General features: G+C 35.8%; 1 protein-coding gene across 2 annotated transcripts in view; it reads left to right on the top strand.

Moving 5' to 3' along the window:
• Positions 1-21,893, top strand: part of IFIH1 (interferon induced with helicase C domain 1) — a 55,453-nt gene that overhangs the window by 21,616 nt on the left and 11,944 nt on the right. For both annotated transcript variants that reach the window (XM_047721926.1, XM_047721925.1), the window contains 6 exons: positions 3,900-4,004; positions 9,564-9,784; positions 16,671-16,881; positions 18,126-18,343; positions 19,534-19,650; positions 21,663-21,786. In XM_047721926.1, coding sequence (XP_047577882.1) covers positions 3,900-4,004; positions 9,564-9,784; positions 16,671-16,881; positions 18,126-18,343; positions 19,534-19,650; positions 21,663-21,786 — 996 coding nt within the window. The remainder of the gene's footprint in view (positions 1-3,899; positions 4,005-9,563; positions 9,785-16,670; positions 16,882-18,125; positions 18,344-19,533; positions 19,651-21,662; positions 21,787-21,893) is intronic.

Below are 21,893 nucleotides of genomic sequence, written 5' to 3'. Positions count from 1 at the left end.
GGAATCATTCTCAAGATAAAGGAGAAAGTAGAAACTACTACCAATGTTAAAAAAATTTAAGAAAAAAAAGGTTAAGTCACTTGTTAGCAGTGGCTGCAGAGTTCAGATCTGGAGACCTATTTGCTTGACTTCCTAACATAATGTTCTTTTCATGGCAACACCCTGCCTCCAAGTGACTACCCTATTTTATCTGATCTATTTTAAAATCATAGACATGACTTTGTTCATCAGGATATAAGTCCAGATTGACATACTGTGAAAAGTACAAAGAATAAAACAAAATAATCCTATATAAGTCAGTTGCAGGAATTCTTGGCTTATGAACTCAATAGACTGGTTTAGTTCTGGTATCACATAATCAATTGATCTGACTTTATTTGTGTGTGTGTGTGTGTGTGTGTGATTTTTTAAACATGATTTCTTTAAGTGAATGCAGGAAGAAAATCTCTGGGGAAGATATTCTTAATGTTATGGGAGAGTCAGTATATTTTCTTTTATTATTAAAGTTATTTCCTTTAGTACTTCTCTTTCTATGAAATAAAAAAAATATATCAAGTGCATAAGAATTCGCTGCCTAGGAAACAAAATTATTTTTGTGTTGAGAAACTGGAGATTTTATATATCCTCAAAATGACAAAGAAATAGACCTCTATATATTCACTTTCATTTTCATAATTATCTCTAGCAGAATTATTCCAATTAATTTTGTTTAACAAGGATGGAAGTGTTCCTCTTTTATTTGTATGCAGAAAAGTAAATTTCAAAATTTGTGTGGATGTTTAAATATAAAGTAAATGAAAGTCTATCGATGAAATTAGAAATGTTAGCAAAATAAAACAATCCCTCTCCTTTTTTCCCCCCTTGGGAAGATAAACTGTTTCAAGATTGACAGAAAATTGGACATTACAATGAAAATGTCTATATGCTTTAAAACAATAGCAACAACAACAGCAATAACCAACTTTCATTTCACTAACATTTGGATAGAGGATTGTTTGCTTATTTATAAAGCTTTGCACAAATCATCAAAAAACACTGGAATACCAGGCTTGGATTCAGAAAATAGGGATTTCTCTCTCGGCCCCATTCTAGCTGTGTGATTAGGACAAATCATTTAACTTCTCTGGGCCTCTGTGTATGGTCTGTAAAACTAAGGTGATGATGGATATCTACCACATAGGATGTTGAGGTTTAAAGTGTAATTTACATCTGTGAAGGCACCGAGCTGAAGTGTCTTCCTGACACATTGCAAATTTGTTTGTAAGGTCAAAATAATCCATGAAATACACTTAATAATACCCTATTTCTGGGAGCAACTTTCTTTAATACTTACAAATTAATCATGCACTTTGCACTAAATAGCTCTCCCAAACTTACATATGTTAAAGCAAAGCTTGGGGGAAAACCTAGACTTTACAAATATACAAAGTAGTTTTAAGATTGTTGTTTAACTGCAGTGATTAGAAAATGAAATGAAAATCAAGTATAATTTCCATTTGTTTTACATTTAGTGGGAAACCTAAGGATACAGGGTTAGATTATAGGTAATACTTATTAGTATTTTTTAGTATTTTTGGTATTATTTTCAGTTCTCACACCATATTTAAAACAACAAATGAAAAGCATGTCAAAATTTACTTTTTTGCTTCAGAAATCATAGTCTATACTTCTAGATCTAGAATTATCCTTGCAATGACATTTTCCCCATCTCATTTTACACCTTGCCTTTTCCTTACAAATCATATTCTCTTTTCATCAGTACATCTGCCCAAAACTCTCTTCTGCTTGACAGTTCTATCCCACACTCGCCTCTAAGCTTCTAACAAGGCATACCTCTGGGAATTGCAAAGTGCCATATTTAAAATCTCTCAGTGAGATATACAGGTTTTCCCGTGTGATCATAAGGGATTCCTCAAATCTGAGTTTGAGAGCTAATCTACGACAACTGGTAGGCACAGTATTTTCACATTAGTATATTTATGTTGTGCTAATATACTTAAACAGTATGTATGTCCATTGAGAATTTCTTATCAGCTCTTAACGTTTAAGAAAAGATGTCTTATATATTTGATGGGGGTCGGCTGTAATTCCATTTTATTTCATGCTGACTAGGCTTATCTGAGTTGGAAGGGAGATGTCACAGACATCTCGGATGTTCAGGGAGTACTAGTCAGCAATAAAAAGGAACAAATTACTGATATAAACAACATGGAATCATCCCGAATGTCTTACACTAAGTTCAAGAAGTCAAACAGAGGTTACATACTGTGTGAATCCATTTATGAGACATTCTGGAGAAGGCGAGACTCTAGGGACAGAAACTAAATCAGGGACTACTAGGGGGCAGCAGGAGAGAAATAACAACAAAGGGGCCCGAGGGGACTTCTTTTTGGGGGGGGGGGGCGACTTCTGAGGTGATAGAAAAATCTTGCTTGTGATGGTGGTTGCAAAACTGTATACATTTGTCAGATTCATCAAACTAAACCTACCTAAAAGAACAAACTTTTTAAAAAGAGTGATTATAAAGATAGTTAAAAAGATAAATTGTACCTCAATGCACCAACTTAAAAAAAAATAACTGGTTAAGGAAAATGAAGACACTTGTCTTTTTGAAGAGTTGTACCCTGTCTTTTTCCAGAGAAGTTTTATTGATAATATACTTAGTGCATTTTTTAAGCCACTTCTATTTCTAGCTCTAATGTGTGACACTCAGACTAGTCTAAGTATCTAAAGGCTACCTTCGTGTAATTTATTTAGTGCCTTTGGGAGCTTTAGCATGAAATGATAATTATTCAACAAGTATAAATATTATGAATTGTTATTAATTTTAAGAAGAACACTATTTCATGGAACTCGTGCCCTAATAATACGCCAGCTCCTTGATTTTTATTTCATTTTCCAATCACTAGCAATTGAGCTACAGTGCTAAGAGCTGATTGTACCTAATATTACTTAATGGCAATCAAATTCTAGGAGGCAAATTGTACTAGCCCCACTTTAACTAACGGCAAGCAAGGCTCAGAGCAACCTCAACAGCCAATTTCACGAGTCCTGATTCTAGAGCCGATGTTTGCTGCCATCTTTCACTTACTTTTTCTAGTTTAGCAATAGTTCTGATCCATGTGGATGAGATTGCGTAAGTCCTTGGCAATAAACTGTAAAGAGGGAAGTCTTCCCTGGGAGGGGGGCAGATTTTCAAAAGCAATTGATACTGGGTACTGAAAACCAAACATCGAGATTTACAAATTAAGGGAGTCCTCTTGCTGTTCATCTTCACTGTAACTTTTTGATGGAAGCTTAGTTTAATTGTAGTAAAGCAAAACATTGATTTCCAACCTCACATAAGCTTCTAGTACAACTGCCATGCCAGGCTCTAATGAGATTCTTTTTGAGCAAATTCTTTTGGAGATTTTTAAAGTTACATTTATCACTGAGCTCTGAGCTGTTATTTTCATCACCCATTAACAGAACCGTGTATTTTATTAATTTTTTATACTTTACTAATTTCCTACCATATTGTGTTAAAATAAGTCAGGGGATTACTATGTAATACTTTGTGTTTCAATGCCATTATCAAGCGTAGATTTTCTTTTCTGGGACAAAATTCCCATGTAGGGGGACAACAAACGTCATAACTGTTTACAAGTTTGTATTTCCTCTCATCGGGCGTGCGGTAAAGTAGGTGTGCGAGTTTGATTCTCTACCCTGCGGCTGCTCATCCATAGTGGAGTTTTTAAACGTTGCTTGCCAGAAACTCTTACCTTTTATTCACAATCGTCTGGGTGTGCCTTTTCCACTTGCATTGAACTGCATGTACTGTGTGCTGTAGAGGTGTGCAGTTAAAATACGTTTATTCTCAGAAATATTTTTAAAATATTTTAAAATGTTTTCCTTTGCAGAATCAGACACAAGTTTGGCAGAAGGAAGTGTCAGCTGCTTAGATGAAAGTCTTGGACATAACAGCAACATGGGCAGTGATTCAGGCACCATGGGAAGTGATTCAGGTACTGCCTAACTGTTGTGTAAACCTTAAAAAGTGTGAAATAAGACGCCATATAGTGGAAAGCATGGGGGCTGCTCATACCCTCCCTAATGGATTTATGCAATTAAAGCAATTCTTTTCTACAGTTGAAGTTCTTTTGGAACTTTGCCATTCACTTTCTTTAAAAGTACAACTTACAAAAGTCTTAGCATCAAGCTCTCTCATTTTGGATCCGGGATTTATCTTTTTGGTGTAGATAAGAACATGCATATGCCACATTCCATAGAGTCAGGTCACCTATTTTATTCATGCTATCCCTTTGCGTGAAGCTGACTGCGTTTCAATCATGTATTCAGTTTGGTACATGAGTTCCCGTACCCTACCTTTTTTTTTTTTTTTTAAACAACATTTTAAATTTTAAAAAAATAATACTGTCAATAAGAGGATTGTGACTCTAGATTAACTGCAGGTAACAAGAGTCCTTTATTTTTTTAATTTTATTTTATTTAAATTCGATGAATTAACATATAATGTATTACTAGTTTCAGAGGTAGAGTTTAGTGATTCATCAGTTGCATAGAACACCCAGTGCTCATTATATCACGTGCCCTCCTTAATGCCCAACACCCAGTTAACAAGAGTCCTTTTAAGATGAAAAACTACAAATTACACATGCAGTTAAAAGAGTTTCAATTTGTCTGAATAGCTCTTGCATAGTAGTAGAGTTTCCAAAAATATTTTTGTCACCAAATGAGGACTTTATTAGGTGTTTCCCAAATTGCTCTCCTAGTTGGATATCACACCATCAATAAATGAGAGTGCCTTTTCCCAGTCCCACACTTCAGCAATACTTCCTGTTATCAGATTGCCTAAATTCTGTCAGTCTGGTCGATTTCATATTGCTTCTTTCTGTTGTTTGAATGTGCAATTCCCATGATTACAACCGAACTAAAATGTTAACATTTTCTAAGAAGAGGTGATAGAACCTTGGATATCTGTTATACACCTTTCCATATTTGTCTGTGCACTTGAACTATTTCATAATTAAAATTAACAAATTATAAACAAATTATAAACAAACAAAAAATGCTTTGCAATGTGGCCAGCTAAGAATCAGTAGGAAACTGGCAAATTAAGAAACACAAATTACTTTATTATTCATTTGTTCTGTGATTGAGTTCTAGAAAAAAACTTGGAAAATATTGTGTACTTCAGATTCCCTTGGGTTGTGAGAAGAATTACCGAAATTTAGCTAGAAGAATCGTTAAGGGATAAAATCATTTACATAAAATCATTTACATCTGCCCTAAAAGCTTTCCAGGATTTTAAAGGGTTAATTCATTTTCTGTTCACTGCACTCAGTGTTTATTAAGTTATTGCCCTGTGCTTATTTCTGCAGGTTGTATTTGATTTTTCCATACTTGTTATACAGTTGTTAGATTTAATAATTAACATTTCTATTAAATGTTATTGATGTTAGAACTCAAAATATGTTCTAGCTAATATTTAACATCTTTATGTTTGTTTTAAGCTTCTCATCCTAATTTTTGTTTGTCTAAGTAAGGGCTTTTCAACAATATTCATTCATTCAATAAATATTTAATGGGCATCCTGTATGTGCTGGGCATTTTGTCTATCTAGTGCTGTTAGTGAATGTAACTATTTGCTGATTTTCAGTCCTCAGTGTGGCATGAAAGACGTGATAAATCTGAACACAAACTACTTTTAAAAAGCAAATACATTTTCAAAGGCAAATACATATGAAGACAAACACATTTTCAGAAGGCACCCATTGATGTTCTAGATAGGGTCTGTACTTAGAAACAAAGAATTACTTCGCATAGTGGGTAGTAAAATTCTGAATTCATAAAATTATGAAATTCCTTTCCCTCAGGTGCATGATACAGAACAAAGTAGAAATCAATGTAAAAAAGGGATTAGATAAATTGCAAATTGGTGAACATATACTGAGTTTCTGAAAAGCATTACAATGTTTGGGATAATATTTTAACTTTTGAGGTTAACATTGAAGAGACTCTATCCCATATGTCCTTTGTCTGCCTTCAACAATTACATAATGGGACATAAGGATCATGGATGTGACCCAAGACCATAACATTTTGCTCCTCTGTGGAAGTATTATATCATACTAAAACATGATTAATGATGCTCTTAAACTTTAGATATTCTCATTATGCTACAGAAGGCTTTTTTGCTTTTCTGTCTCTCATTTTTAGAGAGATATACTGCATCTCACAAAGTGGCAATATTTTTGGCAATACACATTGGCCTGATATGTAGAAAGTGTTTCCTTACTATTTCGAGGTAATACTTATTAATATTTGTCCAGCTGGAATGGCGTGTTTTTCCGTAGTTACATACTATAGGTAAAGGAATACTTTGTCGATTTCAAACACATGCAGTGACAGACCTTTTCTCTCCAAGAATAACTCAGCTGTCAAAATCAATGTGAGAATGAAATGTGCCACATGGTGTAGTTCCAATAAAATGTTATTATTTAAGTCCTATTTGATTTTATTTTTTGACCATTTATATGGTATAGTATAATTTCAAGGTCTTCAATCAATATTTGTTGTAGAGGGAGGGTGCTGTGTTATTCAAAGCTTGTGCATATTTTAAATAACACATTCATTATTGCATTTAATTGATTTTGCTTTTTCAAAGCAAGCCAAAAAGAAACAAAAAAAACAAACAAACAAAAACCCAAACATTTCTTTTATAAAGGAAATTGGCTCCTGGCTCATTGACACCAGCCCAGTTCTCTCCTTCTGGTGACAGAGAAGAGAAAATTCTCTTTTCATTGCTTATGTGGATAAATTCTTCCATCCCTATGTCAGAGGATGTGATAAGGCAAGAATCAGGCTGAATATTTAGCACTCACCCAGCTCTTCTTTGGATGTTATTCTCACAATGAATCCAACTCTCATTTTTTTCCATGTTCACTCTATGCTTCTCTTTTAAACTTGGGGCTACCTATCAAGTTTCCCGGACTTGACTCAAAATTATAGATGCGAATTGAGCTATCTATCTAATAGCCAGACATTTTCAGTGGCTACAGTATAGTACTTTAGACTTTGATGTCCTTGAAGACAAGGACCATATTCGTGGGACTGTATGGCATGTAATAGGCACCCCGTTAATATTTGCTGCAGAATGAACTAGTGGGACATGATGAGTTAAGTAGCAGTGAAACAACACGAGTTTGGCTCCGGAACCAAATTTTGAACATGATAGCCCTTTGAACATCTTCGCTCAGCTTACATTTATTAATACAATAAATATCTAGCCTGCATAAGTGGAATCGATGTTTTACTCATTTGACTTAGTCTTAGATTACTTGGGGAAGAGATAGGAAATTGCCCTAAGTTTCTCTTTTTAATTTGTGTTACCCAAGGATATAGTAGTAAGCATGAAAAACAAAAAGTGAACCTGATTATTTAAAGAGGTACCTGCAACTATTACAAGGGAAGCAGAATTTTATTATTTTTTTAATTCATGCAAAAATAGACCTAGAGTGAAATTAAAAGGAATTTACTAATCTCTTTTAAGGAATTTCCTAAATTAAATATCGATTTAGTGAAAGTAAGTTCCTGGACCTTGGGATTAAACACAATTTAAAGTACATCCATCTTCCTTTGCAAATGTTCTTGCTCTTTTGGAAAAATTAGGTAATCAATGCTGGGAATGTTAGGATCTTCTATAAAAGCCACTTAGGAGAGAAGTAAAGATAATCTTTTTTTTTTTTTTTTTGAAGTAAAGATAATCTTAAATAAATTTGAAACTTACATAAATATAATAGAAGATGACTTATTTTGATTGCTGTAAAGTTCAAAGCAAACATGGAAAGCAAACTTGTAAACGTGTATCTTTAAATGCTGGTGATCTCAGATGGGTTTTTCCTGAAAATCCTATTAAATGAATCAGCAGATGATCCAGTGATAACTTAAATGTATTGCTTCTTTGTTTACTCATCCACAGAGAAGGCAAATTTCCTGCTGGGTTAGTAGATGACTCTTAGTAAATGATATTTGGTGTGAATTTTCCTAACCTGTGCAGATAGTACTATCACAACAAGCTAAAATCCATTTAAAGAGAATCATCCAGTTGCTGAAATGGAATCATCAGCAACTTTTGTGAAGTTAATGGGATTTTGTTAGTTTAGTTTTATTGCAATCACTGATAAGAGAAGGAGCACTTCATGTGTAATGAAGTACTAAGTGCTGTCATTTCATTTTTTTCTTATGATTACATAAAGCAAAAGATGGGCTTTTAAATTGATATAATATTTATTTTACTGCATTCCACATGATAGATTATACATTTTTAGATCTTTTTCCCCTGGCCAATATAGATAAATGTGATCACTTTTAAACAAAGTATGTTTAAGCCAAGATATGTTATAATAATTTTATTCTAATGCTCAAAAAACTAATATATGTTAGTACTTTATGAGAATTTTAAATTTAGAAATCTGTATTAATTGGAAATATTTTTACTGTATTGCACTTTGAGTTTCAGGAAAATATGAACACGTGGAGAATACATATAAGGAAGGGATAAAGATCACAATGAAAACTAAATGCCAAAATCAGTTGCAAGTCAGTTTAAACGAACAAAATTGTTTTTCATCCTTTAATGAAAACCTATCAGTTAAAGGCTTGCATGGGAGGAGTTTCCCCCCTCCCTAAATATGTTTAATCTAGCTACTTCACATGACAAAAGTAGGATTTATTTTTTAGTTTTTCGTTTTTTTGCCATTTTAGATGTTTGAGATAGATGGATGGGCAGGCTTTTGGGTATTCGTTGTCAGATAAAGTTTTTCAAGTGAAGGAAAGTACAATTAGCTATAATATCTCCTTTGCAATAACAAGTAAGGAGGGGTGGTGATGACAATGACTCATTCTTTTTCAGTTCCTCTTGATTCGTAGGTGGCAAGACTATGGAGAAACAAGTAGGGCATAAGGGCTCAACAAAGAACCGGAAAGCCTGATGCATTAAGAATCATTCCTGCCGGGGCGCCTGGGTGGCTCAGTGGGTTAAGCCGCTGCCTTCGGCTCAGGTCATGATCCCAGGGTCCTGGGATCGAGCCCCGCATCGCGCTCTGTGCTCAGCGGGGAGCCTGCTTCCTCCTCTCTCTCCGCCTGCCTCTCTGCCTCCTTGTGATCTCTGTCTGTCAAATAAATAAATAAAATCTTTAAAAAAAAAAGAATCATTCCTGCCAATCCTGTACAGCAGCCCTTCTTGCAATTTCGCCTGGCTTTGCCCACTCTGTGAAAAGACTCTCCCATGTTAACTCCCCTCCTGTCCTCCATCCTGTTAATTCACTCCCTTTACCCCTCCGCCCCCAGGCCACTTCCAGAATGGGGTGCCTGGGTCGACCTCGCAGATGCCGGCAGAGAGCTGACACCCATATGGTACAGAAAACAGAAAAACGGATTGGCTTGGACCACACATGAAAACGAATTGAAGCCACGAGAAGCCTATGCTGGGTTTCAGACTTCCTAGCCTGTGTTATTTTATTGCCCGTTCCCTTATTTTTCCACCTTTTAATTTCCTTCAGATGAAGAGGATGTGGCAGAAAGAGCATCTCCTGAGCCAGAATTGAACCTCAGGCCTTACCAAATGGAAGTCGCCCAACCAGCCTTGGAGGGGAAAAATATCATTATATGCCTCCCTACAGGGAGTGGGAAAACCAGAGTGGCTGTTTACATTGCCAAGGAGCACTTGGACAAGAAGAAAAAAGCATCTGAACCTGGAAAAGTTATAGTCCTTGTCAATAAGGTATTCAAGTAGCACATAGTGCAACAGTGCTTATTTTCACTTTATTTTTCTGATGCATTTGTAAAATGACATATATAACAATGGACACACAGACTTAATGTAATTAAGAGTAATATTGAAATAAGTAATTTAAGTGTTTGCTTTTACAGATATATGTAATATTCAAGTTATTATCTTTTAAAATGAATTTTTTCATAACACCAGAGCATAAATCAAATAGCTTTATACATAAACACTTATGTGTAAAGAATAACACATTTACCCAGATATTCCTTAAGGTTAACTGGCACTAATTTAAGTTATCAATACATGGACATGAATGACCCCAAAATATTACTGGAATCTAGGATCAAATACTGTCTTTTGGAATCTCTTTGACTGTTGACCCTTAGTCAAAAGTGGTAAGTCCTCTTTACCAGAGATTTATCGTTTGTTTGAAGACAAAAAGAAAATTAAGTGACTATTTGGCTAATCTAAATCAAGTTAAACAGGAAAATAGAGGGGCATCTGGGTGGCTCAGCCAGTTAAGCATCTGTCTTCAGCTCAGGTCGTGATCCCAGAGGTCTGGGATCAAGTCCCAAATCAGGCTCCTTGCTCAGCAGGGCACCTGCTTCTCCCTCTGCCCTCTGCTCCCCCTGCTTGTGCTTGCTCTCTCTCTGAAAAATAAATAAATAAAATCTTTTTTAAAAAAAGGAACATAGATAACTAACTTCCAATAATTATATATAGATGTTACTTGAAATGCAACTGAGGTTTTCCTGTAATAATTTATATATTGGGGTATCTAAAGAACAATCTTCATAAACAGGTTTAAGTCTTCTTCACTATAAAATAAAATCTAGTTATTTGAGCTTTATTTAGATAAATGAATTTACTAATTTGTAAATTTGATATTGGGCAGATTACTCTTCACTTTGTGAAGTAAAACTGAGTATACATTTCCATGGGCAGACATAGTCTTTTTTCTGTTACTTATGCCATCACTAGATTTTCATCATTTCCTTTACCAAAAATATAGTAATGGATTAAACGGCTTTTCTATATTCTTGGATTTCTATTATACCAAAGGTTTTAGCTGCAACCTGCATTTTGGTACCAAAGAAACATACTCGAATCTATGATCTGAAAAATTTCTTTTCTTAAAATATTTTATTTATTTACTTGAGAGAGAGAGAGAGAGCACAAGTGGGATGAAGGTCAGAGGGAGAAGCAGACTCCTTGCTGAGCAGAGAGCCTGAGGTAGGACTTGATCCCAGGACTCCGGGATCACGACCTGAGCTGAAGGCAGACACATAATGACTCAGTCACCCAGGCGCCCTATGATCTGAATAATTTCTATCATTTATTTCCAAATGCATTTTGTATGTAACTGCTAAGTTGAAAAAACTGTTCTTTATACTTGAATGCCTACTATTAAAACAGTTTTATTTCTCTTGTGACAATAGTGATATATTAGATTTTATTTGTGATTAGCCTTTCACATATACTCTTTTTTTTTTTAAAGATTTTATATATTTATTTGATAGACAGAGATCACAAGTAGGCAGAGAGGCAGGCAGAGAGAGAGGGGGAAGCAGGCTCCCTGCAGAGCAGAGAGCCCAATGTGGGGCTCGATCCCAGAACCCTGGGATCATGACCTGAGCCAAAGGCAGAGACTTTAACCCACTGAGCCACCCAGGTGCCCCTCACGTATACTCTTTATAAAGGACATTATCTTTTGGAATAAAATGAATCTAGCTTTGAATACACCTTCTACCCACCAGTAGTTTGACTTTGGACAGATTCCTAACTTCTCCTTGCTTTAGTTTCCTCATCTGTAAAACGAACAAAATAATACTGCCCTGTGCAGTTGCTCTAAAATTTAAATTAGATAATCTATCTTAAGCCTGGGAATGAGTCAGGAAGTTTTAGTTCTTTCTCCCACTCCCTCTTCCTCACCTCCATAACCAATTAAACGGAACTCCGTACCCAGGGAACAGGGTCTTAAGTGCCAGGTTTAGAGAAAAAAAGAAAGTTAACTGGATTTGAAGATACTTCAGCTGGAGTTCTTGATACCATTTGAATATTCTGCAGTTTCCTCAAACTGAGGCTTCTCCATCTCCCTCCCTAAAGGCTCTCCTTCTGTCCCTGTCTCCTTGTTAGCTATTCCACCGCCTCCAAAGGATGAAGCTTCAATACCTGGGAGATATTTTTAATGCATCTGCTTCCTTACCTTCTCTTATCAGGCCACAGGGTCATAAACCCTTAGAGCTGAAAGCGGGTTTCAAGATCCAGCTCTCATCTCATCTCTTGCCTCTGCTAAGTAAGCTGGGATATCCAGGAAATCCCACTTTTAATAAGATAGCTTGATCCATTCTTTGAATGACTGGCACTGATGGAAAGCCCTACCAAAACCTGTTTCTCAGGAATCCACACTCATTGGTTAGAGTTCTTTCCAGTGTGATTATACAGAGTAAGGATTACTTCTCCTGCCTCTTGACTGCCCTTCACAGAGAGAAGGCAGCAATGTGCCTCCTGACTCATTTTTCTTTGTTCCCTGGGATCAATATTCCCAGTTCCTTCATTTTTCATATAACATGGTTTCCAGATTTTTCATCATCCTGAGTGCCCATAGTTTTTGAGACATTTATTTAAGACCTTCTTCAAATATAAATAAGTAAGACCTTCTTCAAATGCTTCCAAAGCATCCAGAATTGGGAAAAATACTATCCATACAGTCTTATCAAAGCAGTCTATAAGCGAGATGAGATGTGACTCTAAACCCATGACCAGGTTTGCCTTTTTCACTGGTGTTGGCATCCATAGACTCATCTGGAGTTTGCCATAAACTAAAAGCCTCAGTTTCTTTTTTGTCTGAAAATCTGCTAAACTAGAATTCCTTTAAGTTATTTTTGTGCAGTTAATTTCTAAATCCAAATACTTACATTCATTTCTTCATCTCATGCATGTTGATTGATCTCAGATTTTTGTATGCCTCTCATGCACTTTGTTCTTATAATGGCTTCTTCTCTTGTGCTGTATGCTCATCACAGGTCTTTCGTTTCATTAGATCTGGGTGATTCTTACAAATCCACATGAGTAGCCATGTTTAAATGTTAAATTATCCTCACTAATTTTTCGTATTCACTGCACTGTTGTGCAGACACGTAAGAACATAAGTCTAATTCATCGTCTACTCCTCTATTGTTTTTTCCTAAGAATTACTAGAAATCCCTCCACTACTTCTTCCACATATGTCATAATTGTTGACTTTATCATCCCATTTCTTTCCATTTTAAAGTAACTTGAGCTTCAGTTCTCTTCAGCTGAGCTTGGCCCTGTGTGTCCCATCACCTTACTTCTGTATTTGGCCTAATAGACGGTACTGTAACCCTTGATCTTGAAAAGAGAAATCCTGTCCCCACTAACATCGTTTACTTTCATCTCCCTGCCTCCATGCTTTCCAAAGTTATCGCCTTCAAATGCAGGGAGAAATGAAAACACCACCTGTGTTCCCAGACTTTCTATTTCCTATCTAGGGCTTCAACATCACGAGAGATAAATCCCAGGTTCCTTCAGATGCTATAATGCAGCCCCATATGATTCAGCAGAAGTGGGTAGCAGTTGGGTTTGATTAGTCTTGGCAGACACTCTGTCACATCTCAGGAAAAGGCTCCAAGAGGACCACACACCTCCCAATTAGCCATGTCAAACTTGCATCTGGCTTTCTCTGTGTCCTTCAGTAGGAAGTCAGCGCCACCCAGAGAGAGTATCAGGATTTCCAACACCTGCTACCTCCTGTGAAAACTTATTTTTGTTCTGTAGATCAGAAGATACTGCTTCTTTGGAAGGGCTTGACTCATCCTTGATGGGCAGAACCCCAGGTTGCTATTGTCACCTCTTGGCATCGAGATTCTTCAATCATTCAGCAGCATGGGGGGATTGAAAGACAAATCAAAGGCAGATCCTGTTCTCAGGAATCTGCACTCCAAGAAGTGAGAGATGTGTATTAATAATAAGATAATTAATATTGCATTGTACTTCATGACGTAATATTAATTATTTTATTCTATCTCATTAAATCCACACAGCTACTTTATGAGGTAACCATACTTATCCTCATTTTACCCACCAGAAAACTGGGGCTTTGAGTTGGTCTGTCAGATAAGTTGCAGAGCTGAAACGTCAACCTTATCTTCTGAAGCCAACTGCCCTTCTTTTTTTTTTTTTTTAAAGATTTTACTTATTTATTTGACAGACAGAGATCGCAAGTAGGCAGAGAGGCAGGCAGAGAGAGAGAGGAGGAAGCAGGCTCCCTGCTGAGCAGAGAGCCTGATGCGGGGCTCAATCCCAGGACCCTGAGATCATGACCTGAGCTGAAGGCAGAGGCTTTAACCCACTGAGCCACCCAGGTGCCCCTGCCCTTCTTTTTTTCACTACACTGCTGGAAGGAAAGGATCAGCAAAATATCAGGGAAGTTTTCTGAGAACCAGAAAAATGACAGCCTCTATTTCGGTTAATTTTCACAACAGTGCTACCATAGGTTAACATTATCCTCATTTTGTTGATGTAGAAATTGAAGGGATTGCCCTGATTCAGTAACTTGTCCAAGGTCACATAATAAGTAAATGGCTGGAGCAGTTTTCAGGGCTGACTTTCTCTACTCTGGATCTTGTTATCTCTTCCCACTAAGTTTAATTTTCATTCTCTTCTTCAGAATCTGTCTTACTTCTTCAGATTAGTTCCTTTGTCTCATGTAAGTAGAATGAAAAGAGTAGTTCTAGAAAACTGTGTCAGAAATGACTGTGTAAGAGAGAGAAGAGCTGTGGTTCTTACATTTTAAAGACTCACGGTCACATGAGAGGTTTCATATAAGTGTGTGGGTTATGCACACAGAATTGTGTCCCCAGAGATGGTCCCTGGGTTCAGTGACCTTTGGGTGGGGCCCAGGAGTCTGCATTTTCCAAATCTCTCAAGTGATTTTGTGGCAGATGGACCAGAAACTTGACTTTGACAACAAACAAACAAAAATAAAACAAAAAATGAAAACATTAATGGAAAGTTTCTTTTCTTATTTTTCTCACCTTATATTATTTTCTCCCACTTACCAGACTTGGTTATTGATTTTAGGTCTGCACTGTTTCCTTTAAATTCATAGATTCCATTTTACTCCTTTCCTCTCCACATGCACTCTTAGCTTCATTATTTACACTGGACAGTGATACAAAGCATTGTTCTTTGTACACTGTTTTCAGCCAGGGGTATCAGCAAGCCTTCATTTTACACATAAGTGGGTCTCACTTCAGGTAAAAAGATGAATTACACATGTTCTGCAGACCGGTGGAAAGATAACCATTGATCGCATTATCTGGTAATTATATTATGAGGAGTATAATGCTTACTCTTTGATGCTGGCCCTTGAAACTCTTCCTACCCACTCTCTATTTGCCACACTGTACATGCCTAGGCTCCTGTGAGAAAAATTCTCCGAGGATATAACCTTCAAGATGGCCTGGTTATTCCTATCCCTAATCTAGGAGGTATTCTGAAAGACTGGTAATGTGTAGCACTGAGGGGTCAACTCAGCCACCTTCAGCTGACACTGTGACATACAGAGAGCTAGCTGAAAGGACTTTTTTTTTTTTTTTTTGCTACCACGCAACAAAATCTTTATTAAAAATTTCAACAGGTTCAGCTATTACTGAAAGTGGAAATTTAATTTTTAAACTTAATTTGGGGCAAATGGCCATAATTCAGAGTAATGCCATCACTGGGGACTGTAAATGCAACACTGAAGGATTAATGGCCACCCTTTAGACAGAGGACCAAGTACAGGGTTTACGCTTTCTGGATGTTGTAGTCCGAAAGTATGTGGCCATCTTCCAGCTGCTTGCCTACAAAGATGAGCCTTGGCTGGCTGGGGGATGCCTTCTTTATCCTGGATCTTGGCCTTCACATTCTCTATGGTATCAGTGGGTTCCATCTCCAACATGATGGTCTTGCAGGTCAGGGTCTTCCTGAAGACCTGCATTTTGACTTACTAGTGACAAAGGTACTGTGAATTGCCAATTACATTAAGTAACCTCAATGCCAACACACTCCCCTCAGTTATGCCAGTCACCTCAGAAAGATTTCCACTTATTTTGTCGATCTGCTTGCTCTTTTGTTCTTTCTCAGCCACCAAAGCTATTTTAGTGGTCTACCCCTTCATCTCACATTTGCTCTCCCAGGCAGTGTCTTACCTCCTCACTTTTGGTTCTCTGCTCCCTTCAGTTTTTTAGGCATGTTGCCTCTGGCCCTATCCCAAAACAAACAGCAGGAATAAATCAACACTAACCACAACTCACAAGAGTCCTATGAACTATTATACTAAATTAAAAATATCCTGCATGGTATTCACAGCCCTTTATAGCCTCGCCCTGAGCTGTGAATTCAGAATTTATTTTTTATCCAGTCTTAGTTTTAATTTATCTTGTCACTGACCCATGGTTTACTAGATTAAAATTCTTTCTAAACCCTTCTTTTGAGTACTCCGTTACTTCGGCCTCTTTGCTGTCACTTTGTGTGTATTTCTATGGGAGAATTATTACACTCTGTTTTAATAATTTGTGGTTTTTTGTTTTTTAGTCTTAGTCTATGTGCTCTAGACTAAGGAACTAGACTGAGTTCCTCAAAGTTGTCAGCCAGATCTTAAACATCTTTATATCTCAGATACAATGTCTACACCTAATAGGCATCTAGTAAATGCTTATTGAAAATTAATGAATGTAATGATGGATAGGTTGTTATGCTTAATTAACTGTTAATGTAAACACCTCTGATAATGCTTGCCACATAGTAGGCCTTTGATCAATTCCTTTTTCCTGACCATGCGCTCTCTCTCTTTTTAATTTGGTCATTTTTAAAGGTGCCACTAGTTGAACAGCTCTTCCGCAAAGAGTTTGAGCCATTTTTGAAGAACTGGTATCATACAATTGGATTAAGTGGTGATACCCAGTTGAAAATATCATTTCCAGAAGTTGTCAAAACCTATGACGTTATCATCAGTACAGCTCAGATCCTCGAAAACTCCCTTTCAAATTCAGAAAAAGGAGAAGATGATGGTGTCCAGTTTTCAGGTTGGTTTAAGTGTTTATTTTTAGAAAAAGAAGAATTAGTAATATTGATAGTGGTAACAGGGTATATTAGTTAAATAATTTTCAAAATGCTGATTTAAAATGATTATTTCTGATTTAGGGGCACTTGGGTGGCTCAGTGGGTTAAGTGTCTGACTCTTGTTCTCAGCTCAGGTCTTGGTCTCAGAGTCTTGAGTTCAAACCCTGTGTTGGGCTCCATGCCGTGTGTGGAGCTTACTTAAAGAAAATAAAAGTAAAAATAAAAAGATTTATCTCTGATTTAGATTGTCTTTCATTGCTTAAGTTTTCATGAATTCTATTTTCTTGGGGAAACACAAAAATTATGATACATTTTAATCAGATCACTTTATTTATATATGAATATGGTATTAAATCAAGCATTCACTGGACTTTCCATTTACTTTTCATTTCTAGGTACCAACAAGATATTTTCATATGCTAATGGAAACTGTTAGATATGCTATCTTTTCCATAGAATGAAATATAATCCTTTCTATTTTGTTGGGGAAGGGAAGAGAAAGTGAGAGAAAAGGAAAGAAGTATAAATAATCATTATAATAATTGTAATAATTAAATGTGATGTTAAAATAAGGCAAAATGATCTCTGTTTAAATGACATGGTTCTCATTTAACATTAAGAAAAAAAACCTTCAACTTTAAATGTTTCATTAAAGAATGAAAGTGTAATCCTGATTAATTTGGGGGAATAAGGCAAGGATTGAATTCCATCCTGTGACACTTTTACCTTTATAAACTTTCCAAAACTAATCTTTTAAGTAGGGATAATAACTAACAAGAACAGTTTCATAATTAATATACATGGACCTCTGCATGTAAAGGTGACTAACACAGTCACATTGCCCTCTTAAAAAGTGAGAGGTCTGGGGCGCCTAGGTGGCTCAGTGGGTTAAGCCGCTGCCTTCGGCTCAGGTCATGATCTCAGGGTCCTGGGATCGAGCCCCGCATCGGGCTCTCTGCTCAGCAGGGAGCCTGCTTCCTCCTCTCTCTCTACCTGCCTCTCTGCCTGCTTGTGATCTCTCTCTGTCAAATAAATAAATAAAATCTTAAAAAAAATAAAAAAAAAATAAAAAAAAGTGAGAGGTCTGCGCTAGGATTCTGCTCAAGAAAAGACATTCCCGTGGCAGCTCAGTTTACTACCTTTAAGGTACTTTTTTTCACTCTACCTTGCTGGTTGGACAAATGAACCATTTGGATTTTCTTTTAAGACTTTTCCCTCATCGTCATTGATGAATGCCATCACACCAACAAAGAAGCAGTCTATAATAACATCATGAGGCGTTACTTGAAACAGAAGTTGAAAAACAATCAACTCAAGAAAGAATGCAAACCAGTGATTCCCCTACCTCAGATACTAGGACTAACAGCTTCACCAGGTGTTGGAGTAGCCAAAAGACAAGCTGAAGCCAAGGATCATATTTTAAAAGTAAGCCTTTAACTTTATGTAATACAACAACAGCAAACACAGCAACAACGACAGCACCCTAAAGCAAATGCCAGTGTTTCCTGGGCTTTTTGAGTAAGATTAGTCCAAGTGCCATGGAGTGCATAGAAGAAGGTATTCTATGATCGTTGATTAAGTGAAATCAGTATGTTTTTGCTAAGGTAAATATAGTCAGTCTTCTACAAAACAGTAATATGCCCTAATAAATTACTATGGTACAGAAAAATACCACAAAAATTATGGAGTACATATAGAATCCATGAAAAATTGAGACAAATGAAATACCTTATTTTAAATATCTACTCCTATCGTTAAACTTGATGATCCATTTGATAGAGAAATATGTACCATCTATGAAAATTTCTAATTTTCATAATACTCCATGAGTTTCAAAATTGCATATTTTCTTCTGTGCCTTTTTTGTTCCGTGTGATTCTCAGATTCTGGGTAATTCAAATTAAATGAGAAACGGAGATATGAGAATCGCTAGTTGAGGCTGTACTATTTGTCAGATGACCCCAAATGGTAACACCACATCAAGTACTATTGTTGATTTCAAGTGTTAAGTGAATTCAGAGTAACCTAAGGCAGAATAGCTAAGGCAATTGCATTTATATTTTAAGTCCTTTACTTGAAGTTGAATTCAGTAAAAATCATGTAAAACAGACAGAGGCACAATTATTTGTTCCAAGATATAATTTATTATGGGATTAAGGACTAACACCACTCTAGATCCAGACACATCTAGGCTTTCCCTAATCCTAGCCTTAGGTTGTCCTCCTTATGTGTGGAAGAGGGTGGTAATCTAATCCAGGGATGTCAAGATGACCTTTAAATGTCTTATATAATGCGGTTATCTCATAGCCATTCTCTGCTAATCTCTGTAATTTGCTACACTGTTTCCATGTCAGTTTTTCCAGCTGGCAAATGGAATTTAAGGGATGAAAATAAATACACTTCCTTTTCTGGAATTATCCACCAAGATTTAGAAGACTTTTTTTTTTAGTCCATCCAGATAAATGTATTGGTTAATCAGATCTACAGTAAAGCAATACTAAAATGCTATATTGAGTTAGTCACGGTCACTATTTGTTATATAAAAATAATTCTGCATTGAATCAGTTGAAAAGGAAAAGTAAATATTTGAATATTGAAAAAAATCTCTTTTCCAGATATGTGCTAATCTTGATGCATGTACCATTAAAACTGTGAGAGAAAATATTCATCAACTCAAAGACCAAATAAAAGAGCCATGCAAAAAGTTTGCAATTGCAGATGACACCAGAGAAGTATGTGCTTAAAATTTTATTAGATTTTTTTGTTCTTTTGTTTTTTTATTATGTTCAATTAGCTAACATATAGTACATCATTAGTTTTTGATGTAGTGTTCAACTAGTCATTATAATACCATACTCAACTGAAAGATGCACAGATTTTTTTATAACAACCATATGAAGAATATTATCTTAAATTTTTTGCAAAATAAGTTACAGTTTTATTCTTTTTTTAGTTATGAGGCAACAAAACACTGCTGCAAATGCTATCTTCCAGCCTTCTTTTAGTTTTTCAGTTTATATGAAGAGAAGCTTGACTGCATGTGAGCCATAGGGGTGGGATGGAGAGGGTTGTATAGGTAAACTAGAGGAATTACTGTAGTTCATTTTATTCTTTTTATTTTCTGGGTGAATTCCAGCACTAGTTTTCTGATGTTTCACAGAGCCATTTTGTTGCTATCAGGTTACAGTTGGTAATGATAATGGGAATCCTACCTAATTTGCATATTTACTTTCTTAAGATAATACTGACATGGTAAAGAAGTAAAATATTTACTTTGATAGTGCTTTGCAATGAGTATTTTCACTGATTATAAAAATCAACTGTGTTAGTTTGGACATTATGACCAGGATATTATGTCAATAGTTTCTTTTGTAAAATATAAAAAGCATGGTAAGTTTTTGCTCTATGTACTTGATAAGAAGTATAATCATTGAAAATCTACCTCAAAGGATATTAGGATTAAAATCATGAAATATGTATAGTAGACAATATTGTATTTGAAATGTAGTAGGCACTAACCCAATGTTCCTGACCAATCTCCATAGATCAATGTTTTGGAAATTCTAAAGATGACTACTATCTATTCCAGCTGAACCAGAACATTTGAATATTCTTGATTTTCCTTTACTTCTTATTACTTACTCAGTTTTACTTAAAAATTTAAAAGCATGTTTCTATTCATAATCATTTTTAAAAACCCCACAAAATCATCAGGATATGTTTTTTTTTTTTTTAAGATTTTATTTATTTATTTGACAGAGAGAGATCACAAGTAGGCAGAGAGGCAGGCAGAGAGAGAGGGGGAAGCAGGCTCCCCGCTGAGCAGATAGCCAGATGGGGGACTTGATCCCAGGACGCTGGGATCATGACCTTCAGGATATGTTTTTAAAAGAAGTTGCTGTCTTACTTTTTAACTGACTTATTTTGATACACTTTTTATTGAAGTATAATAGACATGCAGAAAAGTACTTCATAGGTGTACAGATTGCTGAAATGTTATAAAATAAATATATCTGTATAATCAAAATCCAGATTAAGAGACAGAACATTTTCAGCACCCCCAAAACCCCTATGCCTCCTTCCAGTCGCCCATTCCCCAAGGATAACTACTATCCTGACTTCTAATACCAAAGATGGGTTTTGACTGACTCTGGACTTTACATGAAATCATATAGTATGCACTCTTATGTGTCTGTTTTTTTTTTTTAAACTCTATCTCTTAACCTTTTTTAAAAAAATTCCAGTTATTTAACATACAGTGTTATATTAGTTACAGGTATACAATATAGTGATTCAGCACTTCCATACATCACCTGATGCTCTTTACAAGTCTACCTCTTAACTTTTTATTTTGGTAAAAATAATACTGAAACCAAATCTTCCAAAGAGAATGTTTCTTAAATTATATCGCAGGCTTTCCAAATATGGGGGCATTGCTTTAATACATATATTTTTAAATTACTATTAGCATTCAAGGTGCACATTATCCATTAATTTTATTTTTGTGAAATTTTTAGAATGGAAATTCTGGTAGCAGTACCTAGTGTTGGTGTATGTGTATGGCTTAAGGGTGGATTACTGATAAAAAATAAATGTACAAAGAGGTGATCAGAGATTAACTTGTTACTTTGTCCAGACAAAGATTCTGAATCAAATTTATTATAACATGGAAGTTATTTTAACAAAGATAATGTTATTTCTTTAACAATATAAGCATGTAAAAATAAGCATAATTTATTTTTAGGACCCATTTAAAGATAAACTTTTAGAAATAATGAACAAGATTCAAAGTTTTTGCCAAATGAGTCCAATGCCAGATTTTGGAACTCAACCCTATGAACAATGGACCATTCAAATGGAAAAAAAAGGTAATTTGGGTTTTGACCTAACACTTAGTTTATTCCATGTTTATGCCAAGATTTCAGATGATATGTCATATATTCTCAACCAAACTGAAAGCAAATGGAATATCAAA

This window comes from Lutra lutra, chromosome 3 (genome assembly GCF_902655055.1).
Source record: "Lutra lutra chromosome 3, mLutLut1.2, whole genome shotgun sequence".
NCBI classification, from domain to species: domain Eukaryota; kingdom Metazoa; phylum Chordata; class Mammalia; order Carnivora; family Mustelidae; genus Lutra; species Lutra lutra.
The sequence above is the reverse complement of the archived record's forward strand: the minus strand, read 5'-3'. Positions and strand labels throughout refer to the sequence as shown.